General features: G+C 34.0%; 4 protein-coding genes across 14 annotated transcripts; 2 read left to right on the top strand and 2 right to left on the bottom strand.

Annotated features, from left to right (window-relative positions):
• The first annotated feature begins 443 nt into the window (after positions 1–443).
• Cul3 (cullin 3) lies at positions 444–7104 on the top strand. Of its 4 annotated transcripts, none has more exons than XM_034337245.2 (14): positions 449–1200; positions 2298–2681; positions 2761–2964; positions 3042–3221; positions 3369–3743; positions 3939–4109; positions 4223–4330; positions 4408–4585; positions 4688–4926; positions 5032–5201; positions 5269–5407; positions 5513–5640; positions 5710–5768; positions 6811–7104. In XM_034337245.2, the coding sequence occupies exons 1-13, from the start codon at positions 1141–1143 to the stop codon at positions 5732–5734; spliced, it is 2361 nt and encodes a 786-aa protein (XP_034193136.1). In that variant the 5' UTR covers positions 449–1140; the 3' UTR covers positions 5735–5768; positions 6811–7104. The 4 variants fall into 4 exon arrangements, 3 of the variants coding, with proteins under 3 accessions (XP_034193136.1, XP_034193137.1, XP_034193138.1); XM_034337246.2 differs by having other exon boundaries at positions 6797–7104; XM_034337247.2 differs by lacking the exon at positions 449–1200 and adding an exon at positions 1846–1872.
• On the bottom strand, positions 5972–9277 carry Ubc10 (ubiquitin conjugating enzyme 10). 3 transcript variants are annotated; one of them, XM_034337249.2, is made up of 4 exons: positions 9043–9277; positions 8645–8740; positions 8239–8425; positions 5972–8170 (listed from the first exon to the last, which is right to left on the bottom strand). In XM_034337249.2, the coding sequence occupies exons 1-4, from the start codon at positions 9067–9069 to the stop codon at positions 8001–8003; spliced, it is 480 nt and encodes a 159-aa protein (XP_034193140.1). In that variant the 5' UTR covers positions 9070–9277; the 3' UTR covers positions 5972–8000. The 3 variants fall into 3 exon arrangements, with proteins under 3 accessions (XP_034193140.1, XP_034193142.1, XP_034193141.1); XM_034337251.2 differs by lacking the exon at positions 9043–9277 and adding an exon at positions 8956–8979; XM_034337250.2 differs by lacking the exon at positions 9043–9277 and adding an exon at positions 8931–8961.
• Positions 9278–13488: 4211 nt separating this feature from the next.
• Positions 13489–15217, top strand: LOC117610220 (uncharacterized). The gene is made up of 2 exons (XM_034337345.2): positions 13489–13935; positions 14023–15217. Exons 1-2 carry the CDS (start codon positions 13727–13729, stop codon positions 15056–15058), a joined length of 1245 nt encoding a protein of 414 aa, XP_034193236.2. The 5' UTR covers positions 13489–13726; the 3' UTR covers positions 15059–15217.
• A 673-nt stretch (positions 15218–15890) lies between these two features.
• Pfrx (6-phosphofructo-2-kinase/fructose-2,6-biphosphatase) lies at positions 15891–22038 on the bottom strand. 6 transcript variants are annotated; one of them, XM_034337477.2, is made up of 8 exons: positions 21950–22038; positions 21206–21484; positions 19255–19682; positions 18800–19171; positions 18613–18714; positions 18295–18529; positions 17706–17833; positions 15894–16854 (listed from the first exon to the last, which is right to left on the bottom strand). In XM_034337477.2, the coding sequence occupies exons 2-8, from the start codon at positions 21282–21284 to the stop codon at positions 16798–16800; spliced, it is 1401 nt and encodes a 466-aa protein (XP_034193368.1). In that variant the 5' UTR covers positions 21285–21484; positions 21950–22038; the 3' UTR covers positions 15894–16797. The 6 variants fall into 6 exon arrangements, with proteins under 6 accessions (XP_034193369.1, XP_034193371.1, XP_034193368.1 ...); XM_034337475.2 differs by lacking the exon at positions 21950–22038 and adding an exon at positions 21795–21943; XM_034337478.2 differs by lacking the exons at positions 21206–21484; positions 21950–22038 and adding an exon at positions 19767–19923 and having other exon boundaries at positions 15891–16854.
• Between the last annotated feature and the right edge of the window lie 268 nt (positions 22039–22306).

The following is a 22306-nucleotide window of genomic DNA, read 5'->3' as shown; positions in this document are numbered from 1 at the left end:
AATTTAATCAATTTTTCAATTCAATGGTAACGATAACTCTTGAATCAGAAATCAGTGATCATAAGTAACGAAGATGGAAGCACGGAACATAAAACAAAACACTCAAGGTAAGTTTTTATGTAACGCAAATTTTAAATATTTCATTTGCATTGGGTATCGAGTTATCTTTAGTTATTTACCGATTAAATTATAAATTGTAAATATGTATACTTACATATAAAAATTTATATCCTCAACCAATAAACAATGACAGTAATGCGATTGGTTATATTTATACAGCAATTTGAAATTGGTCATTACATGTCCAATCACGATTTTGCAATTGGTGGCAGTAAATTTGAAATTAAAGACACAGGAGAACTTGTGATATAAAAATGGAAAAAAAAAAAAAAATATAGTTTCTCCGCGACAACGTGGAATGATGGAACTCGAAGATTCAGGTCTACACTCTTAACGCTATTCATGATTCATGTTCATACAGCGTATCGTTTTGAGTGATATATTGTGTATCCAACATCGAACCAGAGGATGGAAACTCGAGTTATCAAAATCTAAATTCACTATGCCTCGAAAAACGCTAAAAACGTATCAACAATCACGTTGACCTATTGAAAAATTAACGATTTGAAGGTGTATCCCTGAAATCTGGCAAATTTGTTGCTTCGTGACAGAAGCGTGATATCTTAAGTTTTGTTTCGTTTCGTCTCTGTTCAACTTCTTTTCTTGTTTTTTTCTCGCGTTCACCTCCCCTTTACTTTTCAACCCTTAAGCACATTATCCCCCGAAAAAAAAGGAGAGCACTCTTCACCCTTCCTCCCCCTCCGCCCCTTCTCTTTCTCTCTGTCTCTCTGTCTCTCACCAAGTCTCTCATTTTTCCCCCCTCTTTCAATATATCGCGTATTTTTCTTTCTTTTTATTAAATGTACACGATAACAACAGAATTTTCGGTACTCTTGCACGTTAGAAACGTGGATGAGTGATTGTATATTTGAACGGCAGCCGATTATCGGCCGATTCCTTCCTTTACGCGAGTGAATGCTCCCTACGTTTAACTGGTGTCAATGTACACACAGTGTAACGTTATTGTAGCATTAGCCAGAAAGCATTTCTAAAAGAATCTTCGTCTAACTAGAATTCGACATGATGAAGAGCAGTGCTATGCTTAAGAAAGAAAGCAAAATGCGCATACGTGCTTTTCCGGTGAGTACAGCTTCTTTTACTTTTCATTTAAATTTCGTTCGTTTTATTCATTAAAATCCATATATTTCTTACTCATTTTTGCATATCTCTTTATTTCACTCATATACTTGTTAATATTAGTCTATCTGTATTTCTATATAATACACTTGTATACTTTGATAACCTGTTCTTATAAATTATATGTCAAGTTATAAAAAATGCCAATCAGATATAGAAGGAAATTTGCTTTTGTTATTTGATTCTTTATCATTAATCTGAATTTTATGTTTTTGTACATGTTAATATGTAGCAATATCATTAATTTGATATTAACAATCACAATCCGTTTGGTTTTGATATTTTCAATAATTATATGCGATTGTATTCTATGTACTCTGATAACGATGAATGTGTCAGCAGGTATTTGATTGATATAGTTGCTATAGAGGCATAAAAGACAAGCAATGATATATAAATATTGTAATGTTACCACATTTATTCATGACTTTTGATCAGTTTTGCCAATAAAGTTTGGAATTTGTGATTTTTTTGTACAAAATTTGCAATTGTATAATACTTATATTGAAAATTTTGTGTTAAATAAGATGATATTAAAAATGTGATAAAACATTTTTAATACTTAAGTTACTATATAAGATATCTGTGTATCTCTATGTGATCATGTTTTATTCTGTATGTAATTTGTTAAAAAGTATTTAAATTTTGTTTGGTTAATTTAATCAATGAAATGAATACGATGTGTAATTACTATTTGTTGTCAATATTTTTTTCAGTCTTGTTTTATGGAAATAGTAGGATAATTAACATTAACAAGGTTACGATATCGATGAAGAGTATGCGATAACATAAATACCTTGAAAATTCGTAATATTAAAAGCATATGTTTACATAATGTATTCCTTAACATCTATAGTTGTGCAATTTGTTTTGTAATAAAGTTAATTTTTTAAAAATTTCTGATATTTATCTAGTTTTTAAGTTAGATATCTGGTCCCTTAGATATTTCTTATTTGACTTTTAATTTTTCTCTCTTCCAATAATAATACACGACACGACACGAGAATAATAATTAAGATTACATTTTTTTACTTTTTTAGACTACTATGGATGAAAAGTATGTAGAAAGTATTTGGGCACTACTAAAAAATGCAATTCAGGAAATTCAGAAGAAAAATAATTCTGGTCTTAGCTTTGAAGAACTTTATCGGAATGCTTATACTATGGTTCTCCATAAGTATGGAGAACGTTTATATACAGGTTTAAAGGAAGTAGTAACGCATCATTTGGAAAATAAAGTACGAGAAGATGTATTGAGATCTCTCCACAATAATTTTCTTCAAACGTTAAATCAAGCTTGGAACGATCATCAGACATCGATGGTAATGATCAGAGATATTTTGATGTACATGGATAGAGTGTATGTTCAACAGAATGATGTAGACAATGTTTATAATTTGGGACTTATCATATTTAGAGATCAAGTAAGTATTTGTCAATGAATCAGAGTCATAGATTTTAAGGTAGTTACGAGTGAAAATTCAATAAATCGTTTACTTTCAGGTGGTCAGATACGGATGTGTTAGAGACCATTTACGAGAAACATTATTAGGTATGGTAGCAAGAGAAAGAAGAGGAGAAGTAGTAGATCGCATCGCCATAAAGAATGCTTGTCAAATGTTAATGTTACTTGGCATCAACAGTCGTCAAGTGTACGAAGAAGATTTTGAAAGGCCTTTTTTACAACAGAGCGCTGAATTTTATAGAGTAAGGAAGCTTGTTGTATACGTGTATCTTATGAAAAATCTTTGTAAAATTATTCATTTTGTTTTCTGCGCGTTTAGATGGAGTCTCAAAAATTTTTGGCAGAAAATAGTGCATCGGTATATATAAAAAAAGTTGAAGCTAGAATTTGCGAAGAATCTGAAAGAGCAAAACATTATTTAGACGAATCCACCGAACCACGAATAGTAGAAGTTGTAGAAGAAGAACTAATTAAAATTCATATGAGAACTATCGTTGAGGTAAATAATTATTAATTCTTCTTTAACGTTGAGTTGTAGTTTTAAGATAGTTCGTGTAATTTCTAATTTCCACGATTTCTCTTGTTGCCTCCGAAAGTCTCTATCTTATTATTATACATGCTATTGCTATTGTTTTTTTAATTACAGATGGAAAACAGTGGTGTAGTACATATGCTCAAAAACCAGAAAACAGAAGATCTCGGTTGCATGTATAAATTATTTTCAAGAGTTTCGGACGGACTACGTACAGTATGCGATTGTGTTTCTCAGTTTCTCAAGGAACAAGGACGTGCCATGGTTCAAGAGGAACACGAGTCAACAACAAATGCCGTTCTTTTTATTCAGAATTTATTGGATTTAAAAGACCGTTTTGATCATTTTCTTCATTGTTCGTTCAACAACGATAAAAATTACAAGCAAATGATTGCGTCGGACTTTGAATACTTTTTAAATTTGAACACCAAGAGTCCAGAATACCTGTCCCTCTTCATTGATGACAAGCTGAAAAAAGGTGTTAAAGGGGTTAGTTCTGTTAACTGTTGTATTCCTATAGATAAGTACTTATTATGGTAGGTAATACCGTGAAATTTTACTAAATCTATTGTATTCTAAAAAGGATTAATGCGAAACAATCATTTTTTCTTACATTTTAGCTGCCAGTTAGTAGTTAATAATTATTTAACTTGAATAACATTGATATTTCTTTATTCGTTACAGATGACAGAGCAAGAAATTGAAGGTATTTTAGACAAAACCATGGTTTTGTTTCGATTTCTCCAAGAAAAAGACGTGTTTGAACGATATTATAAACAACATTTAGCGAAACGTCTTCTCTTGAATAAATCAGTGTCCGACGATAGTGAAAAAAACATGATATCCAAACTTAAGGTAAAATTTACTCTGTTATTACCCGTTTTATTACTTTAACATAATTCATTATTATTATTATTAATTTGTGTTTAATATGAGTGTGGATTGTTCGGTAATTTATATTATTTCAGACTGAATGTGGATGTCAATTCACGTCAAAATTAGAAGGGATGTTTAAAGATATAACAGTCAGTAATACCATCATGGATGAATTTAAGGATCATGTCCTTACATCTAATGTATGTTAATAGTTGGTACATGTAGGTAATTTTAAACAGTTTTAGATTTTGTTAAAATTCTTCTCTCATTATTACAGACAAATCTGCACGGTGTGGATATAAGTGTAAGGGTTTTAACAACTGGCTTTTGGCCAACACAGTCTGCAACTCCAAAGTGTAGTATGCCAGTAGCTCCGCGAGATGCTTTCGATGCCTTCCGACGTTTTTATCTTGCTAAACACAGTGGCCGACAACTAACGTTACAACCGCAATTAGGTTGGCGATTAATTATTTTAATTCAATAATAAATTGACTCCTTGTGTTCTTCATTTTTTATAGTTTATAATATGTACATATATGGTGGTGCAAATATTTTAGGTTCCGCGGATTTAAATGCTGTATTTCATGGACCACGAAGAGAAGAAAACAGTTGCGGCGGTCTAGATACACCATCGTCTTCAAGTTCCATTGGTAACGGAAGTGGAAGCACTAACGGTAGTATTTTAAGTCAACGTAGCAGCAGTTGTGGAAACACAAGGAAACATATAATACAAGTATCAACTTACCAAATGTGCGTTTTGATGCTGTTCAACAAAAGAGACAAATTAACGTATGAGGTCAGTTTGAATAAGAAATTCATCGTATCGTTTTTGTTTTTTTTTTTTTATATTGAAATTTCAATGTTTCAAGATTATCTGTACAATGTGTGAAACGTTGCGTAGGAAATTCAAGGTGAAACCGATATTCCAGAGAGAGACTTGGTTAGAGCATTGCAATCTCTCGCAATGGGCAAAGCTACGCAAAGAGTATTGTTGAAACATCCCCGTACAAAGGAAATAGAACCTTCGCACTGTTTTTGTGTCAACGACAGCTTTACCAGTAAATTACACAGGTACTGTTCTCATCGTTTTCTCTTTTTCAATATTATTTCTTATAAAATTCTGTATAATTTTTTAAAGAGTAAAGATTCAAACGGTGGCAGCAAAAGGTGAATCAGAACCGGAAAGGAGAGAAACGCGTAATAAAGTCGATGAAGACAGAAAACACGAGATAGAAGCAGCTATTGTTCGTATTATGAAAGATAGGAAGCGCATGCCTGTATGTAACATTAATATCTCTTTATTCATAATTGCTGGAATGTTTAATCTTACCCTACGTGTCTCTCTCCCCTCTTTTTTTTTTTTTTTTTTTTTTTTTTTATAGCATAATATACTTGTAACAGAAGTAACAGAACAGTTGAAAGGCCGATTTTTACCTTCGCCCGTAATAATTAAAAAACGTATCGAAGGATTAATTGAACGAGAGTATTTGGCGCGCACGCCAGAAGATAGGTACGTGTTATTTATTTATGGTATTATTACAATTATAAGTTAATATTTATTAGATTCGTTCGATTACAGAAAGGTGTACACGTATGTTGCTTAATGTTCGAATTCAAATATTGGATCTGTACAAACATGTAAGTAATTTGTAATAATGCGTATTTCGTTAATTGTATTTCAATGTTTCATTATATTTTGCTGACTTGTATGTTGTATCATGAGTTTTCATTGAGTAAGGATTGTTACTCTTATATAATCATGATTAAAGTTATCGTATACGAGGCAGTCTGCATCAACCATGTTAACAAATTGCTGATTTTACATTCCATCCTTGATGATCTTTCTTCTTTTCTTTTTTTTTTTTAAATTTTATTTTATTTTATTTTTTATTTACATCGTCTTATTTGAAATGAGTTAGAGTCGAATAATTTTCTACTTAGCTATAAACAAAATTTAAAAGTGAAGAAGCTTTACAAGAAAAAAGGTTAATAAGGTCAAGTTGAAGCTGATTGATGTCGATTGCCTCACTGTTCAGAAAGAATACCTAGATACGTTTCATAATTGAATAGTTTGGTGGAAAAGGTTAATGTAAAGGTAATATTTATACTTTCAAGTGTAAAGTGAAAATTTATAAATATGTTCCATAATATAGTTCACATTTTCTTTGCTCCGTTTACATAATTAAAATTTAGTTATCGTTTAATTAAAGATAGATTTTGTTTAATGATAAATTGGAAAGTAAGTAATACCAAATCGCTAAAATTGATTCACTCATTGAGCGTATTACAATTAAGAAATTTTTTTACACTTGTAAAACTGCGATTAACTACAATCATATACAATTTAGACGAATACACCGTAAATTTCATAAAAGTATTGATGTTATACAGCGATTTTATTTATACTCGTGGTTATCTATTATATGTGTACATAAGTAATGTGAGTGTATTATCTAAGAATATATTTGCCCCATTTTCAATATTCGATTATTTTATTTGAAATATATTCCATGTCCTTGTTCAAAATTGATCATATTCCTTTTTCAGAAATAAAATAAAATTAAAGAAAAAGTTTAGTACATTGTTTACCAAGTTTCACCTCTTCCACCTAGCTCATCAATTATTTTCTTACATACAGATTAATCAAATTCTTCGTTAAATCGCAGAATATTTATTGTAGTATGCCAAAAGTGGAACCTACGAGTCTATAACAGATGCGGAATTTACTGATGAAATTAAAAAAGTGCGCGGATGAGCTTATAGAAAGTTGAAGAACGTAATAAAAAGAATGAAAGTTATGATTATAAACTATTATTATGGGCTCGTGTGTTGAAAGATGGAAAAAAAATGTGAAATGCATCATATTTTTATTTTCATTTATATCTTTATTTATTAATATAGAGATTTAATATTTAAACAAACGGTTTTACCCTTTCTTACGCAAACTGAATAAAAATAAAACCCTGCAAAAGTAGTCCTTTGTTTCAATACGTTTTAAATACAAAGCATCATATTGATCCTATCCTTTATATTCCATTTACTAGTATTCAATACAACCGAGTTTTTCGTATTCAAGTACCCACTTGTACATATGTAATAGTGTGGAAAGATAAGTTTCGAGTTGAACATTTCGGAATATTACAGAATTTTCATATTATTTTTCCTACACAATATTACATATATTGTATGAAGTAACAAATCAATAAAGATATAAACTTAATTTTTTCTAAATTTAAAATCTATTAAATGCTTCAATATTACATTTGAAAAAAACAAATACATCCGCTATGTATTATAACGTAATTTTCAATATGAATCGTTCACATATAAAAATTGAATTCAATTTTCAAAACGGCGCTAAGAAGAAAGTGTTGCTATTGTTTTAATAATTACATAAACTTATTTACATTCACATTTGTTTACGAGCTTAAGTGATACGCATAAAAATTCTTCTACAACTTTTGAGGAATTAACATCATGATAATGCACCCATAGCATTGGAAGAAAAATGCATTACTGTAGAAACTTACGATTTTTACTCCAACACAAAAAGAATAAATGACATTTTGTTTTTTCCTCCTTTTCTTTCCTTCGAATTATATGGATTATAACCACGCAACGACTTTAAATACAAATCGTATACAATATCATACAGTTAGTTTATTATATTTTACTTTGTTCTGAAAAATTTGTTAATCCACTTTTATAAACATTACAATTTGCACATATTTATATCATTGTCGGTAGTTAACCAATACTGTACACATGTATCTCAACTTGTTTTCATGTAACAGTTAAGTCTATGCTGGTTTCAATTAAATTATCTGACAGGTGGCAGGCATCTTGGTGAATAAAATCGGTCACCCGTGGTTATTCGTTAGATGATGATGACTCCCGCCTTTTTTCTGCGTGTTTTTTCGTGAACTCTTCAGCGTTTTTTAAAAATTTTTTTCTATCCTTTAGAAACTCTTCGGCAAGGTCTGCTCTCAACGGATGTTCAGGCTCTGGATCATTTACTAATGCTATCAATGCTTGTACAACTGAAAACAAGTCCATATTTGTTGTTTATTCTTTTATTTTAATAACAGCAAATTTAAATATAATTTACCTTGATCTGTTTTCGTAGCTGGTTTCCAATTTTCAGCGCTGATAATTGGTAAGCATACTTGTCCCTTTTCATCAACATTCGGATGATATATTTTAGTTTTAAAGTTTATCTTTGGAGGTTTAAAAGGATATTCTGCAGGAAAGTTTATCTCAATTCTAAATGCTCCCTTATTATATGGTGGATTATCCTAAAGCACGTTAACATATATGATACAAATTTCCTAATTATAATTAATAATAATACCATTATGCTACCGTATCAATTTTAAACATAAGATACATAATATTTACAGAAACGAAATGTGCATTACTGTATACAACTAACTGTATATATATCTTTAAAAATAAGATTAGGTTAGGTTGGATTAAATTATATCAGTAAAACTGAATGATACACTGGAACATACCGGCAGTATAAGGCCTTGCCAAGTAAGAATATTTGACTCATCTACTTGAATATTTGTAAAATTTTTCATTGCTGAAGCTCTTAAATCACCAAGTTCCTAAAAGAAGAAAATGATCATTATTGGAACTGTTAGTACAAATCTAATTATTGAATGAACATTCTTCGAAATAGCTACAAAATATTTAACGATGATTTCGAAAGAATTATAAAGAATTTATATTAATAACAATAAAAATGTTAACGTCCTGTATCTTCCTGAAAAAGTTCGATATCATGAAAAAGGATACCGTGAAACCTATTCCTGTTAATCACCTAGCAATTATAAATAATATTTCACAATGTTTAATGCGTACTGATTTGATTAGATACACTTTTTGACTGTCAAAATCTTTGATTTACCTTTTGCAATCTTCTCGTAGCTGCCATTTTGAAAATAAATTTCACTAAAAGTAGCAAAACTTCTCAACTTCTTGATGGCTTCGCAGCTATTTCGCCTTTGAAAATACCCTAGTATTTTTTGTAGAAATCTTTAGAAAACAAAGTTCTACAAATTTCTATTTATTGTGTATCCTGTTTTACAACACGGCTACCTCATTAATACAAATATAGATATTTATTATTGGTCACGAATGTGAATTGCAAACCATCCATTCGTTTGGTTGTACGCTTGCGTGCATGCATGCGTGAGCGCATGCATATTGTATGCAAGTACATATGTCATGTGTGCAGGCACACTTACTAAAACCAATTGCTTCGTTAGAGTTGCAGTCAACGTTGTTGTTTGAGTCCAAAAGCTGTTCTCAGCGATCTTTACAGCTGGAATTGATTTAATTTGCAAATTACGTATATATGTATGTAAGTTAGAACAGTGTCTACAGATCTAAGAATAGACGTGCCTTTGTTTTCAAGGAGTTTTGAATTTGTGCCCTAACAACGAATCTCATCTGCACTATACCAGTATAAAAATGTGAAATACTTCGCACCGCAACGGTAAGAATGGATTACTTCGATATATCATCGTTCTCAGATGAAGGCTTCATTATGAAGTCCTTGCTGGCACCTTGCGTTGATTATAATTCAATTGCAAAATTAAATTTCCCGCCAAAGTATAGGGAGTCTACGATTCGACTGTAGCGCCATCTATAAGGAAATGACTGAAACTACTCAACAACTTACCGACCAGGTTTCGGGAAGGCCCGCGATGCTAGCGCCATCTATCAAAAAGTCGTGGAAACTGTTCGACGAGTAGTTTCCGCAAAGCCCCGACAGATGGCGCCGCAATCGAACCGTATACTCCCTATCCTTTAGCGGGAAATTTAATTTTGCAATTGAATTAATAATTAACGCCAGCAAGGGTTTCATAATAAAGCCAAGGAATGCAGAGATATACAGAAAACAGGAATGCAAGGGATGCAGCAGCGACTACAGATGTGGAAGTCTGGACATGCCTCAGTCAAAAGCAGCATGAAACTGAACAATTGTTATTGTAACAAGTAAATATTTCATATTTATTTTTACACATCAAATGAAAAATACAAAAAAAAAAAATTAATTACTTTCCGTTTGATAGTAAGATAACTGTACTACAGATATACATGTATGAATGAACATTTTCTTTATTATGAGTGTAAATTTGTTTTGTCGTGTATTGATCAAAAACATATAGTCATGATTATATAAATTAACAAATTTTAATAATAATTTATTACAAACATGTACCTATATTGTACAATAATTTCATAGACAATATTTATTCCCAGTTATTTATTATTTTTTTGTCTCACAAGGCTCAACCCTTTATTCCTTACATCCCTGCACTCCTTACATCCCTGCATTTCTTACATCCCTGCATTCCTTGCATCCCTGTATTCCTTACATGTCTGCATCCCTTACATCTCTGTACCCTTTATATCTCTGTATCCCTTACACTCCTGAATCCTCCCTATACCTCTTGTATCCTTTCAACCCTTATAATAAATATATTAATAAAATATTCATGGCCACTGGTTCGAGTAAAGGTAAGTAAAATCTCGTAAAAAATAATTTTTATTTAAATTTTTGCAAAATTTTTAGGTCTTATATTTCGCTAGATCCGGTCATACCCATCACTATTCCGAAAAAGCAAGTTTCACGATTTGTTCGTTTCTAGGTCTTATATTTCGCTAGATCCGGTCATACCCATCACTCTTCCGAACAAGCGAGTTTCAGGATTTGTTCGTTTTTAGGTCTTATATTTCGCTAAATCCGGTCATACCCATCACTATTCCGAACAAGCGAGTTTCACGAATTGTTCGTTTTTAGGTCTTATATTTCGCTAGTTGCTTGGGGTCCCTGACACCCCAATGGCAAACTATCGGTATGTAGTGTCACCGGTACCTCGGGGTCTCAGGTACCCCGAATGCCGTAGTGTCGGTAAGTAAAGAGTGTCGCCGGTGCTTTGGGGTCCTTGACACCCCAGGATGATATATCGGTATGCAAACAGTGTCACTGGTGCTTCGGGGTCCCTGGCACCCCGGATGCTATATTATTGGTATGCAAAGATAGTCACCTGCGTTTAGGGGTCCTTAATACCCCAATATGATATCAGGTCGGTGCGCAGAGGATGTCATTAACGCAGTGGGGTCCCTAACACCCCTGGATGATATCAGGTCCGTATGAAGAGGGCACAACCAGTATAATTTTTTTCCAGAGTTTATTTAATTTACTTCATTTACGTTTTTTGCTTATTAAATAAGTTCATCGAAGGGGAATAACATTTATGATAATATCCTTCTTCTGGGTCCCAGCCGAGTACCCCATTTATTTTACTTTCTCCAGTTATTTATATAATTTTATCCCTCATTATAGGCCAAGGCCATCACAGTATCCCTTACATCCCTGCATTCCTTTCATCCCAGCATTCCTTACATTCTTTTCATCCATACATTCTTTCCATCCCTACATTATTATCATCCATACATTCTTTTCATCCCTACATTCTCTTCATCCCTCCATTCTCTTCATCCCTTACATCCCTACATTCTTTTCATCCCGTACATCCCTACATTCTCTTCATCCCTCCATTCACTTCATCCCTTACATCCCTACATTCTCTTCATCCCTTACATCCCTACATTTTTTTCGTCCCTACATGCCTTTCATCCTTACATTCCTCATATCTCTGCATCCCTTATAATAAATATATTAACAAGACTGCTTTAAGTAAAGGTAAGTAAAGGTAAGTTAGTTCTTTTTTCCGGCACCAGAGGGCGCTGATTCGATGTCGAGATTTTAGTTCACATTTTTGCCGCCAGAGGGCCAAAATCTCGGCTTGATTTAGTTCCTTTTCCGAAAACCAGATGGCGCTGCTTTGAGGTCGAGATTTTAGTTCACATTTTTGCCGCTAGAGGGCCAAAATCGCCGCTTGATTTAGTTCCTTTTTCGAAAACCAGATGGCGCTGATTCGAGGTCGAAATTTTAGTTCAAATTTTTCCCGCCAGCGGGCCAAAATTTGGACAAGCTTTAGTTCGTTTTTTTTGCCGCCAGAGGGCGCTATAATGGGATGCTTACAAAAGAGATGTAAGAATGTAAGGAATGCAGGGATGTAAGGAGTGCAGGGATGTAAGGAGTGCGGGGATGTAAGGAATGCGGGGATGCAAGGAGTGCAGGGATGTAAGGAATGCGGGGGTGTAAGGGATGGGGGCATGTAAGGAGTGCGAGGATGTAAGGGGTGCAGGGATGTAAGGAGTGCGGGGATGTAAGGAATGCGGGGATGCAAGGAGTGCAGTGATGTAAGGAATGCGGGGGTGTAAGGGATGGGGGCATGTAAGGAGTGCGAGGATGTAAGGGGTGCGGGGATGTAAGGAATGCGGGGATGTATGGAGTGCGGGGATGTAAGGAATGCGGGGATGTAAGGAATGCGGGGATGTAAGGAATGCGGGGATGTAAGGGTTGGGGGGATGTAAGGAGTGCGGGGATGCAAGGAGTGCGGGGATGCCAGGAGTGCAGGGATGCAAGGAGTGCAGGGATGCAATGAGTGCAAGGATGCAAGGAGTGCAGGGATGCAAGGAGTGCAAGGATGCAAGGAGTGCAGGGATGCAAGGAGTGCAAGGATGCAAGGAGTGCAGGGATGTAAGGAATGCGGGGGTGTAAGGGATGGCGGCATGTAAGGAGTGCGGGGATGTAAGGAGTGCGGGGATGTAAGGAAAGCAGAGGTGTAAACGATTTTTTTTTTTTTTTTTTTAACGTGGGGAAATCTTGCATAAGACCCCCCGCCGACCCGTGCGGGCGGGCGGCGGGGGAGTGTCAGATTCTTACTGACTAAAACCCCACGGCGACCAACACTGGCGCTAATCATGTGGTTATCATTCAACGAACGTCTTGAAGTTAATGTAAATAATCTTTGCTTTGAATTTTTAACAAAAATTTGATGCTCGATCGATAGCGTGGTACTATCATTGTAAGAGTACTTACGTATTTAACATTTTTCTGCCTTGTTTTCAAGCATGCGTACAACGTCTCAGCGTCACTTACAGCATGTTTCCGCGTTATTAAAAGGAAGGATAGTTTGACAAACTTGTATCACTTGATGCACTTTGGTAAATAAATCATTTGAAAAAAGCAGCTGAGTTATTATTTAATTCATATAATATCATTTCTAGGTTATTTCTTTTCTCAGCTATTTCATTTTAGTTATTCGTTTCTCATTCGTATCTTACATATGTATTATAAAGCGCAAACACTAATCTATAACTGCTTTGGGGTCCCTGACACCCCTCGATGAATCTGGTCTTATGAAGAGGCACAACCAGTATAATAATCGTCCTCTAATTTCTTCCGGATTTATTTTTTCTGCTTATTAACAAGCTCATCAAAGAGGAATAAAATTAGCCTTCGAAAACAACGGCATTTCTAGTCTTGTTGGATCTGTAGTCACTGCCTATCTTCATCTTGGGGTGTCTGAAACCCTATGGATATTAATCCCTCGAAAACAAAGATATGTCAAGTCTTTTGTATCTGTAGTCACTGTTATAACTTGCTGTTTTCAAATTTATATGTAAATAATTTTAGAATAACATTACAGTAAAAAAATATAAACTCCAAAATGAATGGTGTTAAAACAATAACGCTTAAATTATTAAGAACATATGGTACTAAATCTACATTCGAATCTGCTGGAATCCGAAAGAAGGTAGAATTAATAAAAGAAGAAAGACATTCTAGAATCAATTTTGAAGATTTTGGTGAAAATGACCCTGAAATATATGAGTCTGAGTTTGAAGAGGTAGCTGAATTGGATGCAATGCGGGAAAGGTAGATATAGGAAGTATTAAATTACAATGTAGCGTTTGTATATTGCATATATTTAAAGGTATCAATTCATATCTTCGAATATTTTAGGAAAGTAGAGAGAAATAAGGAATTACTGCCATATCATATTGTTAAAAGTAAATATTTTAAAGAAGTAGAGTCAAAGTTTCTTACGTACAGTGAAAGAGATCAAATAAAGACGCTACATCAGAGTGATCCAACTGAGTGGACACCAGAAAAGTTAAGTGAGAGTTTTCCAGCTTTACCTGGAACTATAAAAAAGGTTTTAACATCAAATTGGCAACCAAAATCAGTAGAAAGAATAATAAATTATGATAATGCAGTTATTGAAAATTGGAAGAATTTTAAAACTGGCAAGTTAACTGTGAATCCTGCTTTGAGAGAACATCTGATGAAATTCAGAAATAGAAAGATCAGCTTACTTGATAGAAAAGCACTCGAAAGATTTGTACCTTGTCCTATAGTACTTCCAAAACCAAAAACTAATTATTTTTCATCTATTGTAAAAGAAAGTGTTGATAATGCTCCACAAAAGATTGAAAGAAAACTTATCACAGATAGAAAGAAAGTTGTAGAGGTACACATGGAAGAAGGTAACAAGGTTGATGAAATGGATCTTAAAACAAGAAGATGCGAGGATAGAAAGGAAGGGAAATTAATTTTTACTGAATTTATGAAAAAGAAGTTGAATGATCTGGATGGGACTTCTCGAGAAGAAAAGGAAGTGCTATTAAGTACTTATAGGAAACACATAGAATCCACAAGTTCAGAAGATATAAATTCTAACATGTTGGACAATGCCACGAAACATGTTACAAAACATGAAAAGAGTAATAGCGTTACGAAAAATACGTCGAATGAAAATACCTTAGTAGTTAAAAATGAAACTCAGAACCAAGTAATAGCAGAAACCTATGTTGAACATAAAGGTTTAGACACTTATGTTAAAGAAAGAATTTCATTTATGGATACAAACTTTGATTATGCAAAACGTATAAAAATTCCTAAAAACGCATTTAAGGAAGGTATGACATATAGGATAAAGGATTGTTATTACGATGATGATGGAGAATTTTTATACAGGATACCCGGATTAAGATCTTAATTGGCTCTTAAGCTTACAAAACATGTTGTACATAAGTATTTTTAAAATTATGTATATTAAGAGTATTCTATACTTCTGATTTTATATAGATATATGAACGTTCATAATTATAATGTAATCTTTAATTAACAAGTATTAGAATAAATACACACATGTATACATGTAGCAATACTGGTATTTCAATAATAAACTGTAACAAAGTTGTATTTTATAAAATGCCGTCCTAAAGGTTTTTTAAAATTCGATTGTTGCGCCATCTATACAGAAACGGCTGAAACTACTCAACAATTTACCGACCATGTTTCGGGAACGCGGGCGACACCAGCGCCACCTATCGGGATGTCGCGGAAACTACTCGTCGAACAGTTTCCACGACTTTTTGATAGATGGCGCTAGCGTCGTCGGCGTTCCCGAAACCTGGTCGGTAAGTTGTTGAGTAGTTTCAGCCATATTCGTATAGATGGCGCCACAGTCGAATCGTAGAATCCCTATCCTTTGGCGGAAAATTTAATTTTGCAATTAAATTATAATCAACGCGAGAAGCCAGTAAGGGCTTCATAATGAAGCCTTTATCTGAGAACAGTGATATATCAAAGTAATCTGCTCTTACCGCCAACCTACGATAGACTGTTACCGTGCAAAGTGTTTCACATTTTTATACGAGGATGTAGTATTATCCAGTATTATTTGCTATAACGCATCTGTTTTATTCAAAACGCGCGTTTAATACGAAAAAGTTTCGTACTATTTATTCTTCACTGAATTTTACAATTACAGTTACAATTACAATTACAATTACAATTCTTATGCAGGAAAAATATTAAAATTAAGATATGAGAAAGTATTGTTTATCAAGTATATTTATTTTTTCTGTCGTGAAAGACATTAAAAAAATATGTACACTTCTGTTGAAATAAATTATGCTTTAAAAAGTTGTCGATGATTTGCACTGTGTAATCACTTTGACAAAAATATTCTGGAACCTATTCCCTCAAACAGGCAACTAGATTATTGTATAAGGCAATAAACCTTCTTTTAAATATGATTCTTGTGTAGGACGCTAGCCCTATATAATGTATTAACGGTTCTTAATTATTTCCTGATCAATATACACAGCTCGGTAAGTTGACAATTGCCAAAACATATAATATGAATAAAGCATGTCTGTTTTACAACAGTTAAAACATTATTATATAACCACTATGTTCTTAAGAGGTATCTGCGGCGATTGATCACGATTTGAACAGTGTAAAATATTTTACAAATTTACCAGTAGAATGTAAACTTTGAAGCAACTGCATTCGTTTTATTTTTTTATTTTCGCTAATTCGAATACGATCATCAAGATAGATTCGACACTAATGTATACATGTATGTATGTATGTATGTACGCAAGTGGTTACACGCAGTCTAGATTATCCACCGGATACTTTTCTGAAAATGAAATCGCATACAATATCCTTGGGTTCCTCCAAAGGTGAACTCGATGATGTAAGAGTCAGAATAAAACGTTTTAACATTTGTTGAATGTGTAATTTTTTAAAAACAGAAAAAAATTTGTCGATCACGTAACTTGTACAAGGTACAGCTTTAGATGCTGTTAGGTATATTTCGTCTAAATTGTTTAAAATAGGAAGTAAATGGATGCGCAAAGGCAGCCAGCTGCCAAAAGAATGCGTCTTCAGCACCTCGTAACAATCGTAACAATTAGCTCTGCCGTGCTATAAACGTCGTTGTTATCACGTGCGAAGAAATTTTCCTCTCCTTTTGAATCGTTCCTCTAGATATCCTGGAATCTGAAAAGAGTTTGATAAAAGGGCCGTTACAATTGTCTCCATAAAGGTCCAGCTAGATTAAGCGGCAGCTTCTAAATTACTACATACATCTACAGAGAAAGAATAAAAAACAGTAATTTGCCAGTGCAATTTATCAAGCAGATTTTTCTTAACGATAAATCTTATGGCTACGTCGTACCGTTGAAAGACACACATAACAACACGAATACAATACACAACTTTGTTTTTTGCTCTACGTTTTACAACACTTATTTACTACCAACAATTTACATTTATACAAACAGGTAAATATTTACCATTCAGGGTATTCAGGATTTATTTAACAACAAAAATTAATTGTAAATAATTCTATTTACAATTCTTGCTTGAGTGTTTCTTTTTACGTATTCCCGTAACTTGCTACTCAACAAGCTACTAACATTTATTTATACAAAACGATCACTACTTTATACGGATAAATACGTATAAATACATGCGTGCGTGGTACGACGTCTTAGATTGTGTACTTGGACTTATTTAACAAAGAAATGCATGCGGCGCTAATTTTTCTTATAATTTACAAAGCTTGATAAGTGGAAAAAGAACAGACAACTTAGATTAAAATTAGACAACATTAGATTAAAATTAAATACGAGAAAATCGTCCTAATCCACTAATGGTCAGGCACTCTGGGAACATTAAAACATAAAAGAGCGTAAGGAATTTAGGTGTTTTATTCAATGAATAGCGAAGTAGATAGGATTGTCTCGATTATATCTTTTTTTCTCTTTTTCTATTCAGCAAAACTATCATACGCGTAGGATAATATTTACAGGGTAGAAAAACATTTATACAATTTGAATCATTGCTACCTTTGGTTTCGGTCGATGTGTGTCCACCGCATCAATAGGTAACCTTATGTGTTCCACTTTACAACCATAAGCAACCGGCGTTAGTTTGATAATAGTATGCAACGGCACTTGTAAATATGGCAATTCATCTATAACGGAAAAAAAAAAGGTAATTTTCATCAATTAAAAAAAGGACAGAGTAGAATGCTCTGTACGTGGTAGAGTTTATTAAGTAAGGCTTCTTTAAATAAAACTTCCAATGGATTGCGTAAAATTAACGCTAATCAAGTTAAGTAAACTACGCGGAATTTGTGGTAATAAAATTATGTAAAGAAGAATACGAGGGTATCTTGAACTTCCATTGCGCATACAGCTACGTCATCCACATCTTGATCTCTATTTTCCTATTTAATTTTGAAATGTCGAAGGTTACGCAACTTGATCAATTTGATATTCCTGATTCGCATTTACGTACATGCATCTTTTATGCAACGTAAATGAATTCTTTTTCTCATACATTATGTTTATGTAATAACATAAAAAAAGGAAAAGGAAAAGGAAAAGAAAAAGTACAAAGTCAAAGAAATAGGTGTGAAATATGAATACTTACCCGCACTTTTATCTAAAAAGTAAGCGAGTAGACATCGCAAAACCGCTTGATGAGTAACCACCAAGACATTACCCTGTCGTTCTAACTCCATGATTACTGGTTCCAACCGCGCAACCAAATCTTCGTAACTCTCTCCTCTTGGATAACGATACGAGAATTTGTTTTGATCTCTAGCAGCAAAATCTGTTGGATACTTCTCCGCGATTTCTTCATAAGTCATTTCTTCGCAGATACCCTAAGGAACGGAATGTTTTAATCTTTAAAATAACGTCTGTTATGTCATTTCACAGACGTGTTTTGTGTCATGTCTTTTATTACCGCATCGATCTCATTTAGCGCTTTCCACCTTTCCTGAGGTACGTTTACGTCGTTCGCCGTCTGTATGGTCCTCTTCAGCCAGCTGGTCCACACTCTCAAACCCTGTAAACAGAACAGTTTCATTCTTTTCCTTCCAAGAGAATGTGTTTTTTTCTCTTTCACCTATATGTATAGTAACTCTCCTCACCTGTATATCCTGGTTAGTGATATAAGTAGCCAATGCTTTGGCGTATTCCCAGCCTCTTTCGCTCAACTCCGAGTCCCCGCCGATCTTACCTTCGAGGTTCATCACGCTTTCGCCGTGCCTAGTCAAATAGATCGTACGTGGCACTATGTGGATGTTCATAAGGTAATAAACTATCCTACTTTGTATGTGACCCTCGTGTTTGTGGACCAGTACTTTCTCCCCTGTGTTGTAGATCTTCATAAAGGAGAGATCGCTTTCCTGATTCTCGTCCAGCGGCTGGTACTTCTCTTGATAGTGTTCGATTCTTAACATGAAGTCAGCCAACACTTCTTCCTTGTTCATATTCGCATAATCTGGACTACTCACTTTCACCTGAAATAATTAATTCGTTAAAATTAGTCATCTATTAAACTTAATGGGTATATGTAGAGGTATATTCAGGTGCATTTCCATACTTCCATGATATTCTGTTCAACGATCTCCGGGTCGTTGCAGACGGACTCGACGAAGAATAGCTTGAATCCCATTTTCTCGACAACGATATTCCTGATTAATTGACGCCTCTCTATCGTGGAATTGGTCGCGTCAAATACGGCTACCTCACCGTCACCGCTCTCCAACCATTGACAAACATCCTTAAGAGCATCCATTGCACACTGGGTACGTATCGCCATCGCTTTTATGTTATCAGGACGGAAAAACTCATGGCATTGATACGCGGTAGTTGCATGCCGCCTGTACTCTCCGAGATTGAACACCTTCGTATTTATACCGATCCAATTCAGGTATCTGCACAATTTCTTGGATATGTAAGTCTTGCCGCGAGCTGGCAGCCCAACCATCGCGATCACATGGGGCTTATTTACGAAGTTTGCTCGTTCACCTGAAAACAAAAAAAAATTCATTGTTAAACACAATCGTTGTTATCAGTCGCTTCTCGTCCAAAAGCTACAAAAAATTATATTACCAACAATATGATGTTCACTTCGAAATCTAATTGTAAGATCCATGTCAATTTAAAAATTCCTTTTCGAAGTGATTGCATCGATATCTAGTTATTGTTATTTCCGCACAACGCTACGGTTAACCGGTTCATAACAACATGGACCTCGTATCGCGTTTATCGCGTGAACGCAACTTGCTTTTTATTTATCTTTACATTATATATACATACATACATATATGTATATGTATACAAGCACACACACATAATGTAGATATATCTTTTTATGGTTATCTTTATTGCTTTTTTCTATCATACTGATAGCTCCCTTCCACGGTCGTATATTTGCTTTTAGCATGAAATAATTTCATTAAGATATTCTATATAAACGTAATGTCGTAAAAACTGAACAAATATATTAAATTAAAATTTATGTCCGTGTTGCAACACAACCGCTCAACGTGCCTTAGATTTATAGACGATCAGAATAAATTAGCTGTTCAAAGAAATTTACGCGATTCCTTCTAGACACTATTAATAAATACATACTTGCCAATGTTCGCTAATTTATTTAAATCTTGTGGTTAATCGAATTTGATTCTGCGGTAAAATGAATCGAATCGAATCGAATCGAATCGAATCGAATCGAATCGAATCGATTCGAATCGATTCAAATTGTAAATCAAATGCGCGCGCAGATTTCGATCAGATAAAAGATATCACGAGTAGTAGTAGCATGCTTGTGTAAATCGAATTTCTTTTTTTAATGCTAATATTTTATTATCTGTTATTATTTGCATCGTTTTTTAATTGCAGTCTAATCGTTTAAGATTAATTTTATCGCTTAGCTGGTGGCAATAATCGAGCAAAGACCAAGGTACAGGCAATGGTAAAAACGTTCACACGAACCGTATAAAATTATATACATAAAGATATATGTTTCTATTCAACCAAACTATTAATACTGAAGATTAATCATATATGATCAAGGTCAACAATAAAGATCATTTTTATGGTGTCAGATACAATTTAATACCTATATCGATTGCTTCCGTACTGCTATAAAAATCAGTCATTTAATATAATCCTTTCGTACATATTACCAATCATGTCGTTTAGGTTACACGCGATCCGAGATGTTACACCTTTTCAGGTTATGTTTCTGAATAGTGATTACATGATGGAGTAGCGCGCATGAAGAAAAATTACATTTTTTTATAAAAATAACAATTTCAAACGATTTTGTATCGAAACATATCGATAAATAATAATTCATGTTATACGATCAATTGAAATTTTATATTCGATTGTGTTAGAAAATTTGATAGGTATTCTATTCCATGTGAGAAGACAAAGTGTAAAAAAGTAAAAAAGAATATATAACAGTATCAGAACCGAATATTCCAACTTAATTTTTAGATATTCATTTCAGGGAAATCACTAAATATTTATAAATGTCTTACCTCGAATGGGAAAGGGTTTTGTTTGAATGGTGTCCGAGCTCGGTGGCGTATAATGCATTTCGATTTTTGGATCAGTCATTCTACGACACTACGTGAATCTTCTTTCCTCGATTATAACTCTATCTTTTCGACAGTTATTTCACTAAAGTTTTCTTATGAAGTAAAAGAACACAAATTTTTAAGTCTCACCAACAGTCCCGCACACACCACGTATATGTCATTCATTAAGCACACATGGAAATTTGTCGTGGTAATCCTCACTGTCACTGCGGTTCTATCCTATAATTCATATTTATGAAACGTGATCATGTTAATTTGGCATTATCGTAGAACCGCCACGAGAAAGCCAGGAAAAATATTGTAATGGTCGTCAGCAAAAGTCTACTGTGGTAGCATACACATACACACAGAGATAGAAAGAGAAAGAGTGAGAGAGTGAATGAAAGGGGAAGAGAGACGTAAGGGCAACGCACACCTACCGCTGCGCCGGAAAAATTCGAACTTTAGTACGCGCCGCACTACGTATAAGCCTCGAATCTTAAAACGATTATTATTGCGTACGGATTGTGGTGCGGGGAAATCTTCTTACCAGTAACTCTCATTGCGTGGCTCCGTTTTCTTCTCTAAAAGAAACTTGGAACGATTTTCGATTTTCGTAGAAAATATTGAACATCCATTTTCCGAATCGAATGTGTCTTTCTCGGACAGAAATTATTCTTTCAAAAAACAACACTTCCTTCTTACCTACAAAAATTTATTACCAGTTCGAATCAGATTTTTAACAAACACCACTGTTTATATGAAATACCTCCGACCAGTCCTTAGTCCCGAGAATGATCACGCGACTTCTCCTGACGTCACTTTATTCCTTTCTAACTAACTCTTTCTGGTTTAAGTTGAAAAAATGGGAGGCAACTTTTATAAGTTTCTTACAAGTTAACTTTGATAAATATGAATGTATTTTGTAAAAAATTAGAAACACGATAAAGCCCCGCTAAATACTTTTGTTATTTATTTCATCGACCAATAAAAAACACCGTAAGTAAAAAGTAACGAATAGGAATGCGTGATTCTGAAAAAGTTACTAGTTAAGTGTTTATT

The sequence above is a fragment of the Osmia lignaria genome, chromosome 13 (assembly GCF_051020975.1).
Source record: "Osmia lignaria lignaria isolate PbOS001 chromosome 13, iyOsmLign1, whole genome shotgun sequence".
Classification (NCBI taxonomy): Eukaryota; Metazoa; Arthropoda; class Insecta; order Hymenoptera; family Megachilidae; genus Osmia; species Osmia lignaria.
Note: the sequence above shows the minus strand (reverse complement) of the source record. Positions and strands in the feature narration are given on the sequence as shown.